Below are 22,761 nucleotides of genomic sequence, written 5' to 3' on the forward strand. Positions count from 1 at the left end.
AGTTCTGCACTTTCCTAGAGAGGAATGGTTGCTTCTCAACTGTCCACTCTTTCTCTTGCAGAAGACATTTAGGCTTATGTTCAGAAGCCTGAAAAATGCTGGTGTGCAAAATAGCTTTCTTAAGTAATGATCTTTCCCATTCACTCTTCGCTAAATCTTCCCTCTTTCCAGGGTCTGCCTGTAGCAAGGATTAGCTGCCTCTTAAATAGGAAGCATTTTGCTAGAATGCTTTATTGTTTAATATCAGTAAGCTTTATCAGTGTGATCCGACTCTCAGATGCATATGTCGGCCTAGACCCTGTAGCAGGCACTATGAATAACAGGAGAATAAAGACAGTTAACTGAGGGGAAATACCCTCATACACACAAAGAATAGATTTCTGCTAAATTGCCAGTATGTGGAAGGCAGCAAGCAATCCTAAGGCCAAACTTGACTCTCTGTTACTTCACCACAGAGCCAAGATAATTCCAAAGGAAGAAAGGGATTTGCATTAGTGTAGCGGAAATCAGAAGCTGGGCTGTCTTTCCCAGACTTCAAATGGAAAAAAAAATCTAGTCTTTAGATTTCGTATTGAATGACTCCCATGTGTTTGAGAGTTAGAAATTTTCCTTGTTAAAAATGAAGTGTACTCCTCGTGGGTCAGCTTCCGAGTTGCTGATGCTCTGCTTGTTGAGTGTGTCAGCTAGGCCCTCAGGTCCACAGAGGAAAACACCTATTCTGGAACTGTTAAGAAAGTGAAAATATGGTCAGTAAGTAAGCATGGAGCAGCTCAGTGTTGTAAGTCAGTCTTATGTTCTGCAGCTGCAAGGTTTTTTTTCAATTACAGAAACTAAAGTAGAACTACATGTCTCTAAAACCTATAACCCCTTAAAATCTGCAAGATGTTTACTGCTCCTTCTAAAATAGGCAGTGGGCTAAGTCTCAGTTTAGCAGAAGTCAGTGAAGACAATTTTACTGACCTCAATGGAATCAATGAAATAGAGATTCAAACTGCTTATGGTACAAATTGTTGAAAGGAACAGCTCCATTTTATTCCTGCTAATTTTGGGTGCTCAGCCAAAGGTCATCCATGTTCATGTTTTGTCTTTAGAGGTATATTATTTAGAGATATTATTTTTAGAGGTCACTGACACTCCTATCTACTTCAGCAGGAATGACAGGGCATGTTTTTTTAAAAAATACTTCTAGTAATCAAACACTGCATAAAATTTCTTGCCAAAAATGGATTAAATTTTTTGAAATTGTATTGAATTGTGAATTGAATTGAATTGTTCAAGAGTACAGTTTGTGTCCATGGCTGAACCAATATTAGAAAATACCTAGAAATTGTTAGATTGTTAGAAAAAAAATGCTTCTCAAATGTTATCAGTCTAAGGAACAAGATGGTGCTATTATGGCATTTAGACAGAGAAAGGCAATAGACACTATCAAAAGGTAGAGGTTTACCCTGGATGGTTCCCCGCAATGGTTTTGAACTCATTTTCCCAGTTAGGTCTTCCATACAATGTTTTCTGTTTAAGGCCTGTAATCACATCTTTCTCTTCTTCATGATGCACTGCAAAATGAGTGGCCTGTGGTAAAGGAAACAAAAAGGATAGTGTAAGGACAGATTTAGATATGACAGCATTCTCTCTGGTTAAAAAAAAAGTTTTATTTCTAAAAGGACTGATCCATATGAATAGGTTTTGTCCATCCTCCCTGTGTAAATTCCACCTAGACCAGCAAAGCTCAGTAGATACAGGGAGAGGAGAAAATGTGGGTAAGAGCATAAAGTCAGGTCTTGCAGAGTTCACTGGAAAGGTCTGTATTTAGTTCTCTGGCACTTTTATATGCCAAAAAAAGTTGAAGGAGTAACTTTCTCCCAAAGAAAGAATTGTGTGACTTTTCTTCTTTCCTTCCTGTTTTTCCAGTGTGTGTGTGATAACTTCCTACCTTACTACTACCCCTCTCTACCCTGTAGCTAAGCTACAGCACTTTAGGCACATTGTGAATTTTGCAAAGGTGAGATATAAGTAAAAGGAAACTAAAAATAACGGAGTGAGCATCTTTCCTGACTGAATCACACATTCTGAAGTGGGTCATGAAAGATCTGGTTTTTTGTATCCCTACAACAACCTTCATGCATGGGAACATCTAGACAACACATGAAAAGTCCTGAAACAAATATGCTGCCATCACTCAAGCCTTGTGCATTAGCTTCTGCAGTCCCCAATGCTATCAATTCTGCTTTAAGCAGTACTGGCTGTCTTAGAGATGCTTGCAGGTTCAGCTGAGGTTGATGCTGCAAGGAGAGATTGCTTCTTGAGTGCACAGCCAGAAAGGAAATCACAGTGCACATTACCAGCTGAACTCATGTAAGTTCAGATAAATAAGGAGAGGGGAAGAATGACCACCTGGTACCTAACCTTGGTAAGCTTGAGATATACCCTCTTGGACACTGTTGCTGTTTTTGTAAAGGAGAAAGGGGGATGCTCTCACCCAGCACCTTTATAGGAAAGAGAATATGAAAGACTTGCTCTCTTGCCACAAGTGTGAAACTAAAATCAGAAAGTTCTCTCTTCACAGAGGAAACTGCTCTTAGCTAGTGAAATGTCACTCTTTCTTAAAGGAGGCAGCAACAGCAATACTACTGCTGTTGCTGAGTAACATTTTATTTTCCAAGTCCTCTCATGGCTGCAAATCTGTTCTCAGGCCTACAGCTGGACACTTGAATATGGGACTGTTCATAATTTTGGTCTTGGTCCAGGAAGGCTACATCTGTATTTGGATTTAAACCCCCCCCCCCCCCCCCATTTATTCTCAAAAGACAATTCTTAACGTTTTCCTTTCTTGGTCAAGTTTCTCATTTGCACTGTTTAGCATAGTGGTTCATTATAGACAAGGAAGGAAGGAGAGAATCAGAGTATTTCCCAGTCATGATGAGTAGTTCTACTTTTCTTGTGCAATTTTTCTCAAAATTTTTACCTGCAAAGCGCTGTATTGATTATGCTGGTCTCCCTTGGGAAGGAGTAGAGCTGAGCCCAGCTCTCCTAGAATTCACCAGAGGTGCTCTGCATCCACAGGAGGGGACCACCACAGAGCGCTCCCAGAGTTTCACCACTCCTAGTGACTGACATTTCAGCCACCATAGCATTTCCACAATAATTTAGGCGGAACATTGGTGGCTAACCCAAAGCTTTGTATGGCAACTTGAGCTAAATCTTTTAAATTAGGTACTCTGAGATGTAAGGTGGCAGAGCGCAGTGCAAACATTACAGAGTATAATGTAGGCATTCCTACATTGCCACTGTGCTTCTAATCTCACTCCATTCAGGGGCCTGTTGTTTTGATTGCCTTTTTTTAACAACTAGCATGACTTTAATGATATGGAAATTACCAACATTTACAGAAGACTTTCCCTCTGTCAATGCCCATCTATGTTTAAAACCTCTGAGAGCCAGATGAATCCCAGGAAAATGACCATTTGAATATTTGTCAAAATATATCCAGCTTGCTGACATGAACATTGTGACATTTTCCACAGTGTTGTTACCTGAGATTCATCCCAGCCTGTAAGGTAGATGTTGTAGCTGAGAAATTCTGCATTATTCCTCTCCTGCATTTGAGTCTCCAGAGATTGCAAGAGGTCAGCAAACCATTCAAAGGCATGAGTGTCCCTGCAAAGCCAGTAAAAATAGATCTGGAAGAGACAAAAGTGAGGCTCAGGGTACATAGGCACTTACGGATTCTGGTTTTGTGTTTGCTGACAAAGTGAGGATTGTAGAGTTTCTGTAGAAAATTGCTGTGACCACTTCAGTTGATAGGGAGAAAAACTTGTATTGAAGCTATTCAAGAGTTTAGATGCTGGGAGGGTTGTGAAGCAAAATATGTGACTGCAAGAACAGGGAAACAATGATCTATTCCTCTTCCATCAGTGGGTTTATAGTTTGTGATGTTTGTGCACTTATATCCTTGTAAAACAGTTCGTTAGGACATAAAATAATGACTTATAGGTAGATTCTACCTCCCTGTCTGCTGGCAGGAATGGTAAATTAAAAGAGGTGACAAAACCAGTTCTGTTCTTGTAACAGAAATGTAAATATGACCATAACTGGAGAGTGTAACCCCATGCCTGTGGACAGGGAGTTTCCAGGGGCAGGAGGTGAGAGGAGGATGGGTAGCAGTGGGGCTCCATTGACTCAGATTTGCTTTATATTCATGTAGGGAAGGAGTGTAATATCTGTCTGGATGCAGTTAGTCTTTGGAAAGTATGACAGGTCTTTGTGTTTCCTGCACAGCTTAAAAGATGTTGCCACTGCACATGGAAATCCCCTGAGCCACAGTCAGTATTTGCGTGCATGACTTGGCCAGTATTTGAGATAACTGGACTGTTTTCTCAGGACTCACACATCTGGAGCCAGACAACCTTTGCTGGGCCTGTTTTGATCTGGGCTACAGGCCCTGAAATGATTGCTTGGGTTCTTGGAAAGTTCTGTAACACAGTGCATATGTACCTTTTTCAGTTTTAGGTTGGTTGCATCGTGGCAGTACTTGTACCAGACAGACTTGAGTACAGATGCAAATGGAGTGACCCCTATTCCAGCTCCAACAAGCATAACAGTTTCATAACTGAATACGTCCTCACTAGCTGTTCCAAAGGGGCCGTCCACAGCTATCCTGAAATTGAAAGTATAGTTAATAAATCGATGGTGAAGTGAGTATTTATTAGTGCTATTTAAAATAACAATAAAAATGTAAGGTATTTGCCCATTATTATGCACATCTGGGCTAAATGTTGGTTGGTAAAAGGAGAGGTGATGTTGATAAGAGAAGTAGTCTAGGACCCATTCTGACTTATGCGTATGAAGCTGGTCATACAGGAACTTTTCTCCCTCCAGCAACCCCATCTGTTCAAGACTTTGTTTCCCTGGCTTTGTGCAGCACTGAGTTCTCCTCAGTTGTAGGAGATACAAGAGATTATATCTCCTTTGCTGGAGATATAAGGCCAGGCCTGGAGCTAACAGTAGAACTGAAGATCTGGAATTGAACAAAAAATTCCTCAATTTTCTTTATAGAGAATCACTCAAAAAATCCAGAAAAAAAAATCACTCATGCTCAGTTGCTCAAAAATACCCTGCCTGAAATCGCTAAAATATGCATTTAAAATTTATAGGTTTGAGGGGGGAGTGACTTGACGGAATAAATGGTCACCAACATCCGCAATGGAAGGAATTAAGGACTGTGTCACAGGTTCCACCAAATTAGTTGAGCAAAATTTTTAGTGTCATAGATGTTGGTTGATTTTACCGTGGAGATTTTTTGTACATACTTGGGCATCTTCCATGCTTCCTGGAATTCTTGCTTATCACATCCGCAGGCATTAAATAAGCCCTCTGTCCAGTCCCCTACAATACGGACATGAATGCTGAAGTAATCCTCCTCTGGAGCAGAGGTCAGTGTGAATGGATGCCATTCCAGTTTAGACACTGCAGGACATTTGACAAAAATGTATTGTCCAACCTCCATCTTGAAGCCTTTCTTCATCATCTGGAGCTCAATTGTCTTGAAGGGATGAATGACCACCTACAATGAGAGGGACAAGGGGAAGAAAGAAAATGGCTGTTTTCACTGTTCACTCCATCTATTTACATCCTTCATCACTAACATTATCATCCTCTCCTATGGGAGCAAGGAAAGCAGGTGAGACTTTGCTTCCAGCAGGACTGGGGCAGAGTGAGGAATAGCATCTGAAAGCCAGATAAGAGACTGCACAAGATGCTGAGTTTTTGGTGAAAGTATTTTCACACTATACTTGCACTTGCTCCAAAAGGGCAGGTCAGAGTGGCACATCTAACACATCCTCAGATCTGTCTATATACATTATTAATTCCAGATGCACCTGACACAGTGGCATAATACACATCGCTAATGAAGTGGATGTATATATGGTGGCAAAAGTATAGGGCTAGCATACAGATAGGGAATTGGATGGATAGTACCACTGGAAACTGAATTTTTCTTGTTATATTGCGATGAGCAGTATACTGTGGGCATCTGCATTGTGCGTGTTTTAGTCAAGAGTAAATAGAAGCAATATTCTAGAAGCAAGGCTAGTATTTCAGTCACTACAATCTTTTAGTTCTAAAGTTGTCTGCCAAGGTTATTTTCAGTTTTCAGAAGAGATTTACAAGAGGGAGAATTGAGTCTGCCTGTCTATTTGTTTAGATATCAATATTAATGCTCAGCATTGTGGAAGAAAGTTTCCTGACAAGAAGAAACTAAGCAGACACAGCAGACAAATGGTATAGAAATGGCACAGAGATATTTTGGTAAAATTACCAAAAAGCACACTAGTATATAGGAGCTTTCCAACATGTCAGCATCATGCCAGGGAACAGTAGAGATACCTGCTGTCATGCCCCAAACTAGCTCTGACTTGAACAGGGTATGCCTGTGAGATGAAGCATAGTGCCATGTGAGGAAATTAACTGGGAAAGGCCAGGGTAGGTTTTATGTGTTTCAGCTTAGTGCCATGCTAATTCGGCTATAATACATTGAGAATCAGCATTAATATCTCTGCAACACACCATGGGGACCTACTATCTAGGCTCGATATTAGCTTTGGCTACACAAAATAGGCACCCACCTAAGTCTCCTTTTCGGGAGTCATTTGTTCTGCTGAAAAATCAAGATTCCTAAATGTCCAGGAAGCTTTTGAAAATAAATATTTGGTTTCTTAAGTTACTTTTAAGGCCATGGAATTTCTACTTTGTGTATCTTTTCCTTAGATTATGAAGAAAATCAATCTCTCCCTCCTCAGATTCAGTCCTGTGTCTTAGCTAACTTCGTCCTCTTGCACTGTTTTAATTTGGGAACCACATAGCATCTGAATTTGGGGTTTAGAGACAACCATATGTATATGTTAGGAAGCAGTATTATTTTTGTATGATAGCAGAAAACTTCTTGAGGGTTCTTTCCCTGGTAACTTTGTCTGGCGTGTAGGAGTCACTGGCTTTGCTGCACCATATTGTATCTGGAAAAATCGGTAATGTTTTGCCTAGTGTTAAGCATAGCATCAAAACTTACCTTTGTGATAACAACCTTCTGTTGTGATCTCCAAAACCGCACCAACCTCTCACACAGGTACAAAAACATAGGACCTACTACCCATTTCCATGTCTGCAACAGAATAAAATGAGAAGTGAAATGAGGAAGATGGCAATTTACATTGAATTGAATTGGAAATGAATGGACATTAAATTTAAGATACCTAGGTTCTTTATCAACAAGAGTAGAGAACCCTAAGAAGATATGAAAAATTCGAAATGACTTCTGCTCAGAGAGGGAATTTCTTTTTCTACTGACAGTTGCAGCAGGATTTATAATTGCTCCCATAGAGTAGGTTAGTTATAGAAGTGTATTGTCCTGTGACTGATTTTGTCTCTACCTAAAAATTGAGGTACCTAAGTGAAATGTGGAGTAAAGCTCTGACTGTGTTATTGACTCAGGTCTGTATTAGTGCAGGAAAAGATGTGCTTTCTGTCAATGTGTCTGGCTGTAATGTGAACAACAAGCCTGGTTAGTCCCTGAGAACTGAAGTGACAGTGTTACATTTCCAGGGGTGTTCATTTTCAATTAATAATGTGAAACTATTTATTATGTTATGGCAGTTTCTAGGAACACCCACAAGCCACAAAATACATTTTGGTAAACAGTTCTCAGGTAGGATTTACTCTTTTGCTTTGCCTATTAACTGTGTTCCTTTTATGAGATACTTCTGACACTGGAAGTGGTTTGTCTGTCTCTAGTCCATTTCTGCTTGTAATTTGTTGTGTTGAAATCTATTGCTTTATATAAAGCTGCCACTGAAGAGCATTAAGGGTTACATACCTGCTTTTCTACAGCATGTATATATGTTATTTAACAAAAAGAGCAAACTGTAAATATTTTGATTGGATTTATGCTCAAAGCAATTGTTCTTACCATAGGAGGATTCCCGGAAAATTGGGGGATTGGACAAGCCCCCTTTTTCCCCCAGTCAGTGAAGTTCTTAGAGCAAATATCTGGATTGTGTTCAGCCAGACTCTCAGCTGTCTGTCCCCGTACAATACGCCTGAAAATAATACCAAACATTAAGGGAATGACATGGAAATGAAATATCTGAAATAATATTACTTACTGTTATGCACTACAGTTACTTATTGCTTTGCTAAGCTAAGCTACATATGTTACTCATACAGTTATGTACTTCTGCAATGGTAATGTCCCTTTTGATACAGCCTTACCGCTCTGATCAACTCACAGAACTGCTGTTCAAATGATAAAAATAAGGAGGAAAGTTTGTAGGAAAAAACACTGACTACGAAGATCAGACGAGGAACTGAGAGGTATGTTCTTTACCATTTCCAAAATGTAGCCTCAATAGGAATCTTTCCTTCTTTTTTTCAGTAAAAATAAAACATGGAATGGGCAAGAAAATCAATTTCTTAGTGATCAGTACAGAAATTATTTCTGTTATTTATCATAGAAATTCTGGACAGCCCTTTCCAATGACTTTTAACCCTTCCTCTCCCTTTAAAGGTGTAGAGTAGATGTTCAGGTAGTCTGAACAAACACAGATCCATCTGACTCAGTGGAGTCAGCTTATGTCAGCTGATGATTTGGCCTCTGCATTTTTGCTTTTTTTTTTGAGAAACCTGATTGCTCCAGTTCTGCTATGTTACTAGTGGCAGAACTAGTGCTGAAAAAAATTTTCATTTTTTGAGGAAAAATATATCCTGAACTTGTTCACTATTTCCTGCCCCTGTGTGGAGTTCTTCCAACCTCAGGGGACTGTAAGAATCCCCCAAAGGAGGGTAATTAGTAGGATCAGGGTCATCGTAGAGAAATTCAGATTAAGATCTGCTGACCTTCCCTAGAAACAGGGTTTGATTTTGATCAATTTTATGACAAAATGATTCTGTTGATATCTTCTTCCCATGACTTTTTCTGTTTTTCAAGCTAGGTTTCCTTAAACTTGACTTTCTTTCACTTCATGTTTCAAAGAAACAAGGTATCTGTGTCATATATATGCCTAGCTTTGTGACAAATATATCAGAGGATTATTAGAATGTCTGCACACAATCTTAGAAGTTAAAATAGATTACTAAATATTACTAATGAACCTCTTCCTCATTAAGGGTTTGATTAACATCCTGTCTGAGAAAGAAAGGGAAGGGATGACACTGTCCCAGGAGCATCATGAGTTGCAATTTGCAGGAGCATCACCAGTTGCAATTTACCTCCCCACTAGTGACAACTGGCTCAGCTGAGCTGCCCTGTGGGGTGAGTTGTGGGAACAGTAGGAGCCCATCTCCTGCCTGTTTTCTGCCACTCCTACCCCATCTTTGAAGGGAAAAATGGAGCCTCGTGGTTTTTGCCTTGCACTCCATCCCAGTTCAAGATTTGGCAGTGCAGGTACCCTGCGCAAGAGAAGGAGACTCTTACTCCCTTATTACTAAGTGTAGGGGCTCTTCCAGTACTATAATTAAGCTGTCAGTAGTTTAAGCTTCTAGCTACTTCTCTTTCTGCTGAAAGCTTTACTTTCACTTCCAAAGTGTCTCTATACTCTTTCCTCTTTGCATTTACTGTGATGGGAGGTTTTGAACTTTTGTCTGTAACACATCACTCATGCAAAAAAAAAGTCAATGCTACAAAAGTGCTATAACAGCTTGTACCAGATGAGAATTTGCCGCCTTCATTCTAGTAACTACCTTTGATTCTGTAATAAACATATATATATTTTTATATATACATATGTGTATATATGTGTATATATGTGTGTGTGTATATATATGTATGTATATATGTATAAACAACATACAGCTGTTTGTCCCCTGAGATACAATGACATCTATGCCTTCTCTCAGTCACACTACTTTGAGAAAGTCAGATCACACTTCTTCCATAACATCCATGTTCACACATCCAAGATTCCTTCCTTGAGGGTAAAAAGCCTGTCCAATATTTTTTGTATATTATCATTCCCTCTAAACTCAAAATGTCAGTCTTGCTTTTAAGGACAAATATGATGGAATTATCTTTGCTCAAACTGATTTAGCATCACATATGTGTGCATGATTCCTTTCACCTTGAGTAAATTGTCAGAAATTATTCTTCCCTCTACAGATGACAATATTCCTGATTTTATCTCCTCTCATAGGATTGCTGAACTTCACTGATAGCTGTGTTGATCCCCCCTGGTGCTCAAACTTTTGTCTTTTCAGTACAGTGCAATAAAAATGGTGAGAGTACAGTGAACATGCAAGTATATAAAAAGTCAATTTTTATGAAATATATGCTACTCACTGACAGCTAATTATTAAGGAAAGAGCAATGTTTGCTTTCTGATCCTATTACCTAGTAACTACCGACAAGTTAGGACATTTTATAGGTAATCATACAATATTTGCTGCAGGAAACAAGAACCACTTGTCCTTTTCCTTCAGCAGGTTTTACTCCAGCATTCTCCTTCTGGTTTTGGAAGTTGAAATGGACAAATATACTGGTAGTGATTCTCATCTGCCTTCTGGTTTTGCTCTTCCTGTTGTAATATTGTTTCTGTCTTTTCTCTAGCACTACTAGACTAAGAGGAAGTGTTTTTGAACAGTCATTTTTGCAAAGCATTTTTAAAGCACTCTTTCCCATGCTCTGGATTCTCAGTTATTTTTTAAGGGTACAACACTGAGAATTTCCTTTTAAATGTTGCATACAATTATGAGCTAGGAAATCTGGCTTGGATATGTTAGCCTTTTTTCTTCCTTGTGCATTGGTTCTGTGGTTTTATAAAAATAACTAAGGATCATTCTTCTAAGTGCTCAAATTGCATTTGCATACTGCCAAAATTGTTTCAATAGGCTTTTGGGCTAATTGAAGGTATTGAAGCTATGGAATGAACCAACAGTGGAAAAAGATGTTTAGCATTTGTTAAGTTACAAATATAAGTTACACAAACTTCTATTTGGCTACACTTGAGCTGCAAAAGCTAAAAATCTATTCTGAAGATGTTGCTGATATTAAAAGCCCTCCAAGTCTGAAGGATAAACCCTTGTTATAGTTATCATTAATCCAACAAAATCATAGGCCCTGTGTTATTTTTATGGAGTGATCTCCTTATGTACATGTGTGTGATGCAATTCCTTTTAGGACACAAAGATAAGTAGAAACAGGAACCTTGAAAAAAAGCTTTTCAACTAAATATGGGAAAAGGTGAGCTTAAGTATGCCTGATTCTCATAAAGCTTCATGCATGTATCATTGAGAGCCTATGGTACTGGCCCATCATCACCACCAAACACAACTGCTGCTTAATGACTCAAATCACTATACTTCTGTGTATGGGAAGCTTTAGATTAAGATACAGTAGTTATCATGTATCTTGTGGTAAGTGCAAATACTCACCCAGCACCATGGATGACAAGGCCGATAAAGAAGATGACAAAGAGATGGTGGGTGTACCAAAATAATTCGAAATACGACCTTCGGATGGTTTTGGTAGATGACGTGATGATTAGTATGAGGGCCAGTGTAATGATAACACCAGTAAGACCAGCCAAGTACGTGAAAGCCACATATAGGCCCCCCACAGGATTCTGTGAAATAATTGCACACACTGGTCTGAGAAAAGCAATGCATCAAAACTGAGCCAGCTGAACTGTCTTACTTCCAAATTTGTTACCTTGTTTCAAGTCTCTAAGTCATCCTCTACGAATTTACATGCCAACAATGCTTTTGGAAACCCCACTCCATGTCCATTGCACTGCAAATTTACTCTTAGTAAAATAAAAGACTGAACTCCACTCTAAAGTAAGTGGAAATAGAAAGGGGTTTCCAGTTATTCACACACCTAAGACTGTTTCTGACTCTGCCACTGTTCAGCAGCATGGTCCCGGGGAAAGTGAGCACATTTGCTGCTTGAGACGGAGTCCTACAGCCATAGTTAGACAGCTAAATAAAAGCTCTCCTCTCCAGTGGCATTATGCACCTGTGGCTTTCATAACTCTTATGGACATTGGACGCTCAGTGCTTCTGAGGAATGCAGAGGGTTTTTTTTTGTTTTTTTAAGCAGATCTTAAAAGTAAGAGGCCCAAATTCAAAACCTTTGCCCTGATTTCTGTGTGCTTCACATTTACTTTAGTCAGAAGGCTTCTTTACAGGGTATATTATGTTTTTAAGAAATGTTTTAAAACTACTTTGAAATCTTAAGGTAAGAAAGTTTAAAGCATTACTGAAATTCAGCAAAAATGCTACTGACAAATATAGAAGAATGCATTGCACAAGGTTTCCCTGCAAAGTGGTTCAAACACAGATTGTGCACACCAGAAGGAGGCATTCAGCTCAGATAATCTTATACAATAGTGTAAATGAATGTGATTTTTCAGTGATTCTTCACAGCCTGATGTCACTTACCGGAATATTTTTTCTAACAAAGTTCAAATAGCTTTCATTCGGCTTATCACCAAGGCTAGAAAGTACGGCTGCCATAGTGCCTTTCTCTTCAACACGTGCATGCACACTCCACTCTACATTGAACAAGTGTGCGATGGTGTGAATTGCTGGGAGTGACAGGAAATAAATAATCAAGTTTACACAAGAGAAGTACTCAATGTTTTTAGGTAACATTTTAAACTTTGTAACATTTGTCAAAGGCAACTTAACACCTTTGCACACTCCTCTGACATTACCCCCTTAACCACAGTTTCACATCACTGACATGTTCTACTGTCACAGGGTTACCATCTGCAGTCTGCATCTTTTTGGGTGGCAGGATATGAAGGGAAGACATTTCCAGCACCTCATTGTTCAAGAAAATGATTCAAATGGCACAGCGATACCCTAATTTGTATGCGGGACACTGAAGGAAGGGGTGGCTCAAGTGATTTTTCTGGATCAAACAGGAGTTCTGTAGATGAGTCAATAAATTAATCTGGATCTCTTTGGTGTCACATTTGCTAGTGTTTCTTTCCTCTGCTGCATTGATAATAATCACTAATAATGTTTTTCCTGAACTGGATTTGTCCATATATCTAGTATAACTGAGGTGTTTCACACTATTTCCACTGCATATTATTACAAGGGTCAGCCATACAATACTTCTCAAAATTTTTCCCCTTTTGTATCACTGTATACTCACTGACCTTCAAAACAAGGCCTGAAGGGGACAGATCTCTCACTGCTGAACAACTCAGCTCTGCTGCAGACCTCCTCTGTGGCCTAACATCTATAACTGAATCATGCTATTGTTTCCTATGCAGCGGTGGTGAGATCACAGTCACAGCTCAGGAAGGGAACCTGCTCAGCTCAAGTAATTCACTACTGATATCAACACTGTTGTAGAATATATGATTTGTAAGGTACTTGGACAGAGAGGTGATAAAATCATTGAAAAAAATGATAGAAACCCTTTAGTTTATATAATGAGAGATAAAATACAAAAAATTTAGATGCCTTGTGCATGCTTTTTATACACTTTTCTTTCATCATTTCTATTATTTGTTTCAGACATGCCAGCTGGGAAATAAGTCTAAACAAGAATTAAAGGCTGAGTATCTGGTTCTCAGGGCATTGCTAAATACCCTTTATTAAGCAGTAACTTGAATGGTGCTAACAGAACAACAGAAAAGTATCCTTTCTTATTTATCTTTTGCTCTCTGCCAGTGGTAGAATATTATTTGGAAATTGATTTAATCCTTGGCACATGCTGACTCCTTAAGGATAATGAAATCAGGTCTCTGCCAATATCTTTATAACTTGAATCCCACTTGGATACTGTGTAAGGTGACATGAAAAAGCAATGAACAAAGAAACATTTGAGTACCAACCAGTATGAAGGGCGATCATCCATGCCACCATTTTATGAAAGGTGAGGTTCCTGTCCAGCTGCCGTCTGACACGGGTTGAGCAGCACTTTGGATACGAAGAAAAAAAGTATTTGCCAATTATTTGTGATGTCTATGCATAGTTACTTAAATGAAGGAAAAAAACAGCAGCCCTGAGCACAGCAATGGATAGCACAGTTGGTAAAGATTTAGAATTCCAAAATATACACAGAAATATTTCGCTCCACTCTTCAGAACACAATAATACCAGATTATGCTTTAACATGCCCCATTGAAACAAATGACTTAATCATGAGAGAAGACTTCAAATACAGTATGGCAAAAGTAGGTGTCTTATCTGTGTTAAATTTAAATTACATATAATGAACTAAGGGAGGGATCATGCTCTGCCGTGGTAAGGTGACTGTTAATGATTTTTCCTTGTATTTCGGTAGTGTTGAATTGCTGTGGTAGTGTTGAACAGCCTAAGCTAGCATTAGGATACTGTTGTGGTTCACACTGTGGAAATGAACAGTACTGCTTGGGTATAACTGTCTCAGAGAGCTTCCATCCTAAGCATGGGAGTCACTTACGGTCCTATGAAGTAATTCATCCCCTAAAAAGCTGGTTGTACTTGCCTGAAATTCACTTATGACTTGTTACTGGAGTTACCCAAAGAGAAACAGAATGAAAAAAGTCTACTAATACAAACTGAAGAACTTGGCTCTTAAGAAAAATGGAATGATACTTTCATTAACGATTATGACAGGTGCCTAAGAGGCTCCATCAAAATTCTACTATAGTCAATGGGAGTTTCTCTGTTACTTTAAATTCCTGTAAGGCTAGCATTTGTGGTCTCTATAGAATAAAAACTGTAATTATCCAGTATTGTATCCTTCTGTTGCTTTTCATGAGTAGCAAAGGGAAGAAAATGTTATGCAAACTAATACAACATTTACACATAGAAACCACTTAGATGTTTCGCACAACAAATTAAGAGAAACCAAAGTGTTTTCCAAGTGTCTGCCAGACATGGACTTTGTAGATGCTAGGGAAAGGTAAATAATCATCACAGCTAATAGGGTGGGGTGGATCATCCCAACCATCCAGCAACAAAATGGAAGAAGGGATGATAAAAACCTCCAGAAAAATTTCATATCTGATTTACTTTTCTTTACTTAGTGGAGGCACATGAGCAGCAACCTTGCTCCTCCATACCAGTCCTTTTCTAAATATCTCATGAATATTAACTGTATCAATAAATATATGAGGAAACAGTTCCCTTTGGTTATTTTCTAGCTGTGACACTGATTAAAGAGCAAACTACCACACTCTGGTGCTATCCCAATGACTTCAGCAGACTGCAATTAACAGCCAGGAGAGATTTGGCCTTCTCTGTACCTTGTAACTTGAGATGTAATTGAAAAGCTTGCAGAATAAAGTACAGCATAGCAAAGAAGTGTCCCTCCTGCCTGACTGCCTTGGAAACAGTATGTAGGGACACTTGAGCCTGCTGTTTAAGAAGCATGTGGCAAAGCAATGGCAAAATGCTGCGGTGAGGCTCACTTAACAGCAGCACTGAATACAGCAATAAAAGGCATGCAGAAACAATACCGCTGTTATTTCAGTTAATAATAAATAAGTTTGCAGTTTATGATTTCCGGATGGCAGGATGTAAAGAGCAGGAGTTTCCAGCACATTGTTGTTGAACAACAGGTTTGAACGATTCTCCCATCTCCCTAACCCCAGTGATGTTGCTGCTGGAAAGGTCACCACCCCTCAAATAAGGGACGTGACATATAAAAATCCTGATCTTTTAGAGATCCTCATAGGTTTTTACTTCCCAAGCATAGCTAATTAGAGATGACCGTAGAACGAGCAAAAGCAGCTGTACCCCTGCCCACAGTCCTGACACTACCACTGGAACTTGGGATTGTGCATGTTTTACTTAAGATACAAAATTTCCTCCTTTCTGAGGTATAGCTTTATTACAAAAAGCAACTGAAGTTAAAGGAACTTCAAATGTCTGACAATCCTGTTTTATGCTCCTCCCTCACTTCCTGCTCATCCTCAGAGCCCTTTGCTTCCTCATACAGCCTCACACTATCAGCAAGATAGTGAGCCGCGGGGAGTCAGCCAGAGATATGGATTTCAGCAATGTGTTACAGTCAGTGCTATCATGGCAGGCCACTCTAGATGTCGCCTAGTGTGGAATTAGTTGTCTTTTCCTTTGTGGGGCAGGTGGGGCAGGTGCCATATATAACATCTGCATTTGGGAGCTAGAGATGGTCAAAAGGCTGGTGACTATTTCATCCTGAGATGGAAACGTAGCTCAGATGAGAAAGAATGTAAAACATAAGCCAGTTGAAGAAAATCCCATTCTGAAAGTTTGTGAAAGCATACATTTTCTTTAAGAACTGAACATGTAAACCCAGGAGTCATGGGCTAATTTCTCCCACTATAAATGGACATCAGGGACAAATGGAGGCAAATGTGCGTAGACACCAGCAACAGCTGCTGCCAGCCAGAAGAAGGGGCTTTCCATCCAAGAACTCACGTTGCACAGGAAGCAAGTGAAAAAGGGAAGATTGGAAAAAACCTAATTCAAGGCTCAATATCTCACCACAGTGCTAGATGTACCATTAGCATATAGACCCTACTCTTGATCATAGCAAAACTCTGGTCTAGTCTACTTCTTAAAAAAAGACATCCCCAAAGTATGGTATATTTGAGGAACTCGGACTATGCTGCTTGGCACATTTGAGAGGCTGCTTGGGTCTTCTTCCTTCATAAATTTTGAAATTCTTTCTTCATCTTACCGCACTTGATCCTCTGAGGAAGGACAGCAAATTTCGACATACTGGCAGCAGAATCAGCATGCAGTTGAAATTCAGACAAGCTGCAGGAGCCCTTGCTAGAGCTAAAGCACGCTGTAATAGGAGAGAAGCCATTATTAAATTAATTACCTAAGCATTATCCAGGACACTGATAGGCACAAATTTCATTTATGCATTATATCACAACTTTTTATGAATGTGAGAATGAAAGTTAATTATTCATATGCTCACATGTGAGATGCTCACACTTCAGGGTAGTCATGCTCTGGCCAAGTCAAGGGCACAGATGCAGACAGAATGCATTTCTCCAGATAAAAACCTCCTTCTATTTCCAGTTTTGAAATTATGTGGAATAACATGATTGTATGAAAAGCTCCCTGCCATGTCTGACAATTGATGACCAAACACAGAAGCAAGCCTAGGACATTAGTAGGGTTTCCTGTCCCAAGGCTATAAAGAAAGTCTTAACGCTGTGGTTTCAGTTGGCTGAGGGTTCGGGGTAGAAGGAAGGAGAGCTTATGAAGGAAGTGGTTGTATGTTCAGAAAGGCAATAGGACTTGACCTAGAATTTTTCAGATATGTGTGTTTGTCTTTCTTATAACTCGCACTAATATAACAGAAGCTTTGGCATGTTCATAAAAGTTCATTTAGCTCCAGAAGATTAGTGCTTGGGGCTCTTACTCTGTTGTGCCTCTCTGTTATCAGTAAAGGGAGTCTAAATTAGTTGCCTCATCTTTTAGCAATATGTTCTCTTAATGTTGACCTTTACATCCTGAATGATTTCAGATTTTGACGAAGAGTTTTTAAAAGGAGGGGAGAGTGACCCTATTAATCCAAATACTGAACTGAAGGAAAAGATGTTTGCTCTCCATGCATTGACTGGGAGCCTTCCAAGTTTCGGATCACAGTAACTGACTTGGGATTACACTGGGCTGTAGTTACCCAAACACAGATCTTTGTGACTTCAAAGGCAAATACACCCTGACAACAAAAAGCAGAATTTGATCCACAGATCTGAAGCCAGATACAAGAACAGGATTTCAAGCTCTGCTGAATTATACTATGGATTTGCAAACTTCTTACGAAATGCTGTGTTCTGTAATTCAAAGCTGATAGTGATTTTTGGGTCTCTGATCAGCTTTTTAAACATGTGAAAAAATGAATTTTCTCCATCAATTGGTCCTGACCCTTGGTACCTCTGGAAGCAAGTTTATAGCAGGACACATGATGCTCAATATAACCAGCTGTGTTATATTGAATAGGCTGGGATCCAGAATCTCTCTTGACTACTGTCTGCACACTTGATGAATATATGAATGCTGATTGCACAGTTATTCAAATGGAAATATTTTATTCATCTTCTGAAAAATAAAGCAGCCACAATATATGTTCACTTCTTTAATTACCAGGAGCATAATAGTTACCTGAAGACATCTTCAGAATGGGATCTCTCTATGTTGCATATAAGCTTTCTGTTTAAAAGCACTGTACATCTTTCTATTCAGTTATCTGTTTACACATGACTTTTAAATCCTACATGAACCTGCTGCTCCAACAACCTGATCCTGTTTCAATCAAATAAAACTGGGAAAAAAATGCTATGTGTTCAGTCTATGCCAAGATAATATGTGTTTTGTACTTACGCCAAGGAGGACTCTGGTGTAGAAGAATTTTGGTGGGACATCATATGCAAGATAGAACCACCAAAAGAGGAAGACATTTAACCCCAGCCACACAAGCTGAAATAGAAGTGAACAGGAAACTTTACAGTTTGTTGTTAAAGACTATATGTCTGAATTTACACAGTTCAGAAATGGCCAATTAGTTCATTGTATTCCTATTTGCACAGAAAGGTGTGCTTCAGGAAGTGATGAGATCAGCAGGGACCAAATATATTTTGCTGGTGGAAATGGGCTTTGAGGTGTATGCATAGGCGTACAGGAGTGGCCATAAAACTCAATATAAAAATTGGTAGCTGAAACCTTTGTATAGCTCAGAGGGTTTAGGCTTATGATTACATAAATTAAGAGTCTGGCGAAGCCTGTGAGTCTAGTTGAGTCTCTAAACATCATGTAAAGGCTAGGCCTCTTCTTAATAGGATTTCCTCCGACTTACTAACCTATGTAAGAGGAAGACTTTGGAGCTGCCAAAGCCAAGCTTTGAAGCTGCACCAAAGGACAAAGAAGCTTGAGGTCTAAATATAGATGGCCAAAATTACACCTAAGGCCTGAGCATAATGTTTTCAATTGAGTAGGAGCCTCTGAAGGTCTGAAGTCAGCCCGCAGGAAATATTCAACACAGGCACTTAGGTGGAGTTTAGGCTACCCAAAACTGGGCTTCTTAGTAGCTATACTGCAGTATTCTCTCTTGTATTCTCTCTATAGCTATACTGCAGTATTCTCTCTATACCTGCACATCCTACAGGGCAGATTTCTTTAGGGAAAGAAGTTATGAGCACTTCTCAAAGCTATCTAATGCAGCTACAAGCATGTCCAGCCCAAGAGACTATAATGAATTTGGCCATGCACCCTTCCGGAGATAGTTTGCTGACTCTACATCTCCCAGCGAAACCAATCTGTATCACTGCACCTGTTCTAAGTAGGTCCATACTAGGTAGTGCATGGAGATGGAGGAGGCAAAGACTGAGACCTGTAGACTGTAGACTCTGCTCATAAGCTCAGGATGACAAAAACTGTGACACTACAGTCTCTTGCCCCTCCTAGCCCATAGTTTAAAGTGCTAGTCTTGCTGAGTTCCTTGGCCCAGCTGACACTGCAAAAAACTTGGGATTATTTTAGATCTTGAAAATGTCTCACCTATCAGGTATACAGACAGGGAAGTGAAGCAATTTGCAAAAGCATAAGCCAGTATATGAGAAATCCCCAAATCCTCACTACAAAATTAAGCTCAGCTCAGGATAAAATGCTTAGGATGCATATTTAAAGAGAGAATGTGCCACTCCCATATACAATAGCCTGACAGCATGTCCAGAACACTGAGATGCTTGGCATGATCCATGATGGAGCCTCACACTTCTTGGTATTGACTTATAAGGAACGCGGACCCCTTGAAAAACACTGTGACACCCTGTGACAACTTGGGTTCAGTTGCAGAGTTAGCAGCCATCCATACTCTTTGGTTAGGGCCAGTGGAGGCAGTGTATATTGGGCATAAGGCTGCCATGTCAGGCAAAACAAACAAACAAACAAACAAACAAAACCAAAACCAACCAAGATTATGTCTGTTTTGTTGAGAAAAATAATAAAAATTGTGGCTGTCCTGTTTCTATCAAGCACTGGGCCACCCTGTAGCTAGTCAGTGTACAATAAACCTGTAATGGACAATGCAGAACACTTTGTTAAGGCCTCCAATGAACCGTTTTAGCTGGTTTCTTTATCAGTGACTTCTTTATTTTTCTTCCCTGTATGTTAGCTAACCTTGTATGGCTCTGAGACTGTACACAAATTCCTTATTTGAACAAAATAATGGCCTCTTACTTAATTCACTTAATATTGCAGCCCTGATGGGAAAAATGTGGCAGAATTCACCTCTTGGCAGTTTCAACTTCCTCAAGTCACTGAGTAACAGCAAATACAGCCCTTTCAAAGCATTAAAGTGTCAGTGTTGTGTTTCTGAACTAGAGCTATGCTTCCACAATGTAATATATAAGTATCGATCATTTGTAGCGAGGGAAATACATTTCTGAATAAAGATGTTCACATTTCAATCTCCACAAATACATTTCTATGTCTCCTTTTTATTTCTCTCAGTATCTACCTAATTAACCACGCTTGACAACAATCCCTTAATTGGTATTACATTTTGCTATCACAGAATATTGAATACCTATAGCTCTTGTATCATTAATTTCTTCCCAAGGTACTACAGTGAGAAAAGGTGTGAGAAAAATGAGAGAAAAAAAGAACACTGAAATATGAACTTCTTTCCTCAAAGGAAGAGATCTGCCTTACAGTTTAGCTCTTTTAAATGTAAGTGGGATTTTCTGTACTTTTAGATCTCACCTGGAATTAACTGAACCCACTTTCATAGCAGCTGCATACAAGCTATATACAAGCACAGTTCAAATACAAGTTGTCTTAATGAGGGATTCATGAATCTCTGCTCTAAATTCTGGAATTTGACTACAAAAACAAGTTTTCTACTACCAAGAAATATCCACTGTGCTTTTAGTAACATCCATATTTGTTTATAAAAGTGCAAGAAAGGCTTATTTTTGTTGTTTTTTTCTCTTTTGAAATGCACATAGTTAACAGTGAGATGTAATATTATTTGTTTTCCTTAAATCACTGTTGCATCAGAAAACCTGGACACTTAAATATTTACAACAAAGCAAATGAGAGCTAACATAAGATCACTTCTCAGCTGACAATGCAGCCTACAGCAATTGGGATTCCAGCTAGAGCTCCTTAAAAATTATACTCTTCAAGTATAATGCAACTGCACTTGCTGCCCTAGTTTCAGAATAATCAGCTGCGTCACTCATGGACACAATGAGATCTACTTATTGCAACTTTCTGTAGAACTTTTTACTAGACACAAATCACAATAAAAATTGTACTTACAACGACAAAGATGGACAGTCCTTCGTTCTCCACCCAGTTACCCATGATTGCCTGAGAAGAGCGTGCACAATGGCCCCGTTCTTTCTGGGACAGTGTCTATGTCTTCTCTCATAAGGAAGTGAGAGTAGAAGCTTGCAGCAACCTGTTTCCTTTCTCATTCATTTAGGAAATAAGTTAACCATTGAATCATATCATAACTAATTTTCAAACACTTTTCTACCATTTTTGCATGGAACTTATCGTAACTCAAACATACATAAAGCATTGATACAAACTATTTCTTCCTCATGTGGTATAGAGTTTGGGTTTTGCTGGGTTTTTCAGCTCAAAAATGTATTGCCACTTTATACAACTTCTAATGCACAGAAGAGTCCTCTCCTCTCCAGCCTTGCCTTTTTTATCACTTCAGGTCCTATTTGCCATTCCTGATGATCCTCTTTGATGAATAATCACTAGAATTATTTATCTTCCAGTAATTCTCTGTCTACAGAAGCTCCCAGATGTAATCTAATTCTTCTCTTGTCTGGCGCACACACACAAATTCTGACATGTTATCACTGCTTGGGTCTAGATAATCTGTTTTTTATATTTTATATTTTTCATAGGGTTCCAGCCCCAGGAATCATGTCACTATGTGAGAATAATTTTTTAAAGCAAACATTTTGCTTTTGTGGTTATAGAAAAATATATGGAAAATTGCCCCAATGTATTTTAGAGCTTAGAAACCAGAGGACATTTATTCCAAGTGCATTCATTTTTCAAAAACAGTATCATGATTTTCTGAGGAAGTTTAATGATTTCTGAATGTTTGGTCTTTGTGGTATGACAATTCCCAAACTTGCAGTAAAGAGCACAAAACGGTAGATTGGAGGAAGATTTGGGGATTAAGTAGGAACATCCTTTGGCAAGGTCAGGGCCCTAGAGAGGAGAAATGCTTTTAGACATGCTTCCTCTTCACTTTTTCTCCTATGTATCACCCATTGCACCACAGAAATATAGATCTCTTCTGAAACTGAGTAAGACAAGTCTGCCTTCTTTCAAAAGATTAAGGTATAGTATTAATGCAGTTTTTGAAGATCTTTTTATACTTTAAAGAGAAAAGTAATCTTCTATTTTTCCTTGAACCAAGGAGCTATGCAGAAGAACTGTGTTACTAGTCATCTCTCTTTGCCAGAGCTACAACAGATTATTCAGTGTGCTTCCGTCCTGCAGAATTTCTCTGCTTTAGAAAGTCTCAGAGAGCACAGCATAACCACACAGAGTATTAACAGCTTTAGAGCATACGGATGTTTTCCAGGGCCTGATCCTGCACCTACCAGAGTAAATGGGAAGCTTCTTGTCAAACTTGAATACTATAGACTTGGTCTCCAGAGTAACTGCTGAGCTGATCTGCAGCTGAGACCAAGATGTTGAACAGCTAACAAGAACTGCAGAGGCAGACATAAAAACTGCGTGACCTACACCAGAAAGCAAAAATGCTCAGCACAATTTACCTTACTGCGGATT

The 22,761-nt window shown here is 39.2% G+C and overlaps 1 protein-coding gene across 1 annotated transcript; it reads right to left on the bottom strand.

Moving 5' to 3' along the window:
- Window positions 1-201: 201 nt before the first annotated feature.
- Window positions 202-21,360, bottom strand: LOC112985483 (cytochrome b-245 heavy chain). The gene is made up of 13 exons (XM_026104128.2): window positions 21,256-21,360; window positions 18,316-18,411; window positions 16,655-16,765; window positions 13,839-13,923; window positions 12,427-12,572; window positions 11,419-11,609; window positions 7,964-8,093; window positions 7,067-7,159; window positions 5,310-5,563; window positions 4,495-4,657; window positions 3,534-3,680; window positions 1,448-1,572; window positions 202-724 (listed from the first exon to the last, which is right to left on the bottom strand). The coding sequence occupies exons 1-13, from the start codon at window positions 21,298-21,300 to the stop codon at window positions 598-600; spliced, it is 1,713 nt and encodes a 570-aa protein (XP_025959913.1). The 5' UTR covers window positions 21,301-21,360; the 3' UTR covers window positions 202-597.
- Between the last annotated feature and the right edge of the window lie 1,401 nt (window positions 21,361-22,761).

This window comes from Dromaius novaehollandiae, chromosome 1 (genome assembly GCF_036370855.1).
Source record: "Dromaius novaehollandiae isolate bDroNov1 chromosome 1, bDroNov1.hap1, whole genome shotgun sequence".
NCBI lineage: Eukaryota > Metazoa > Chordata > Aves > Casuariiformes > Dromaiidae > Dromaius > Dromaius novaehollandiae.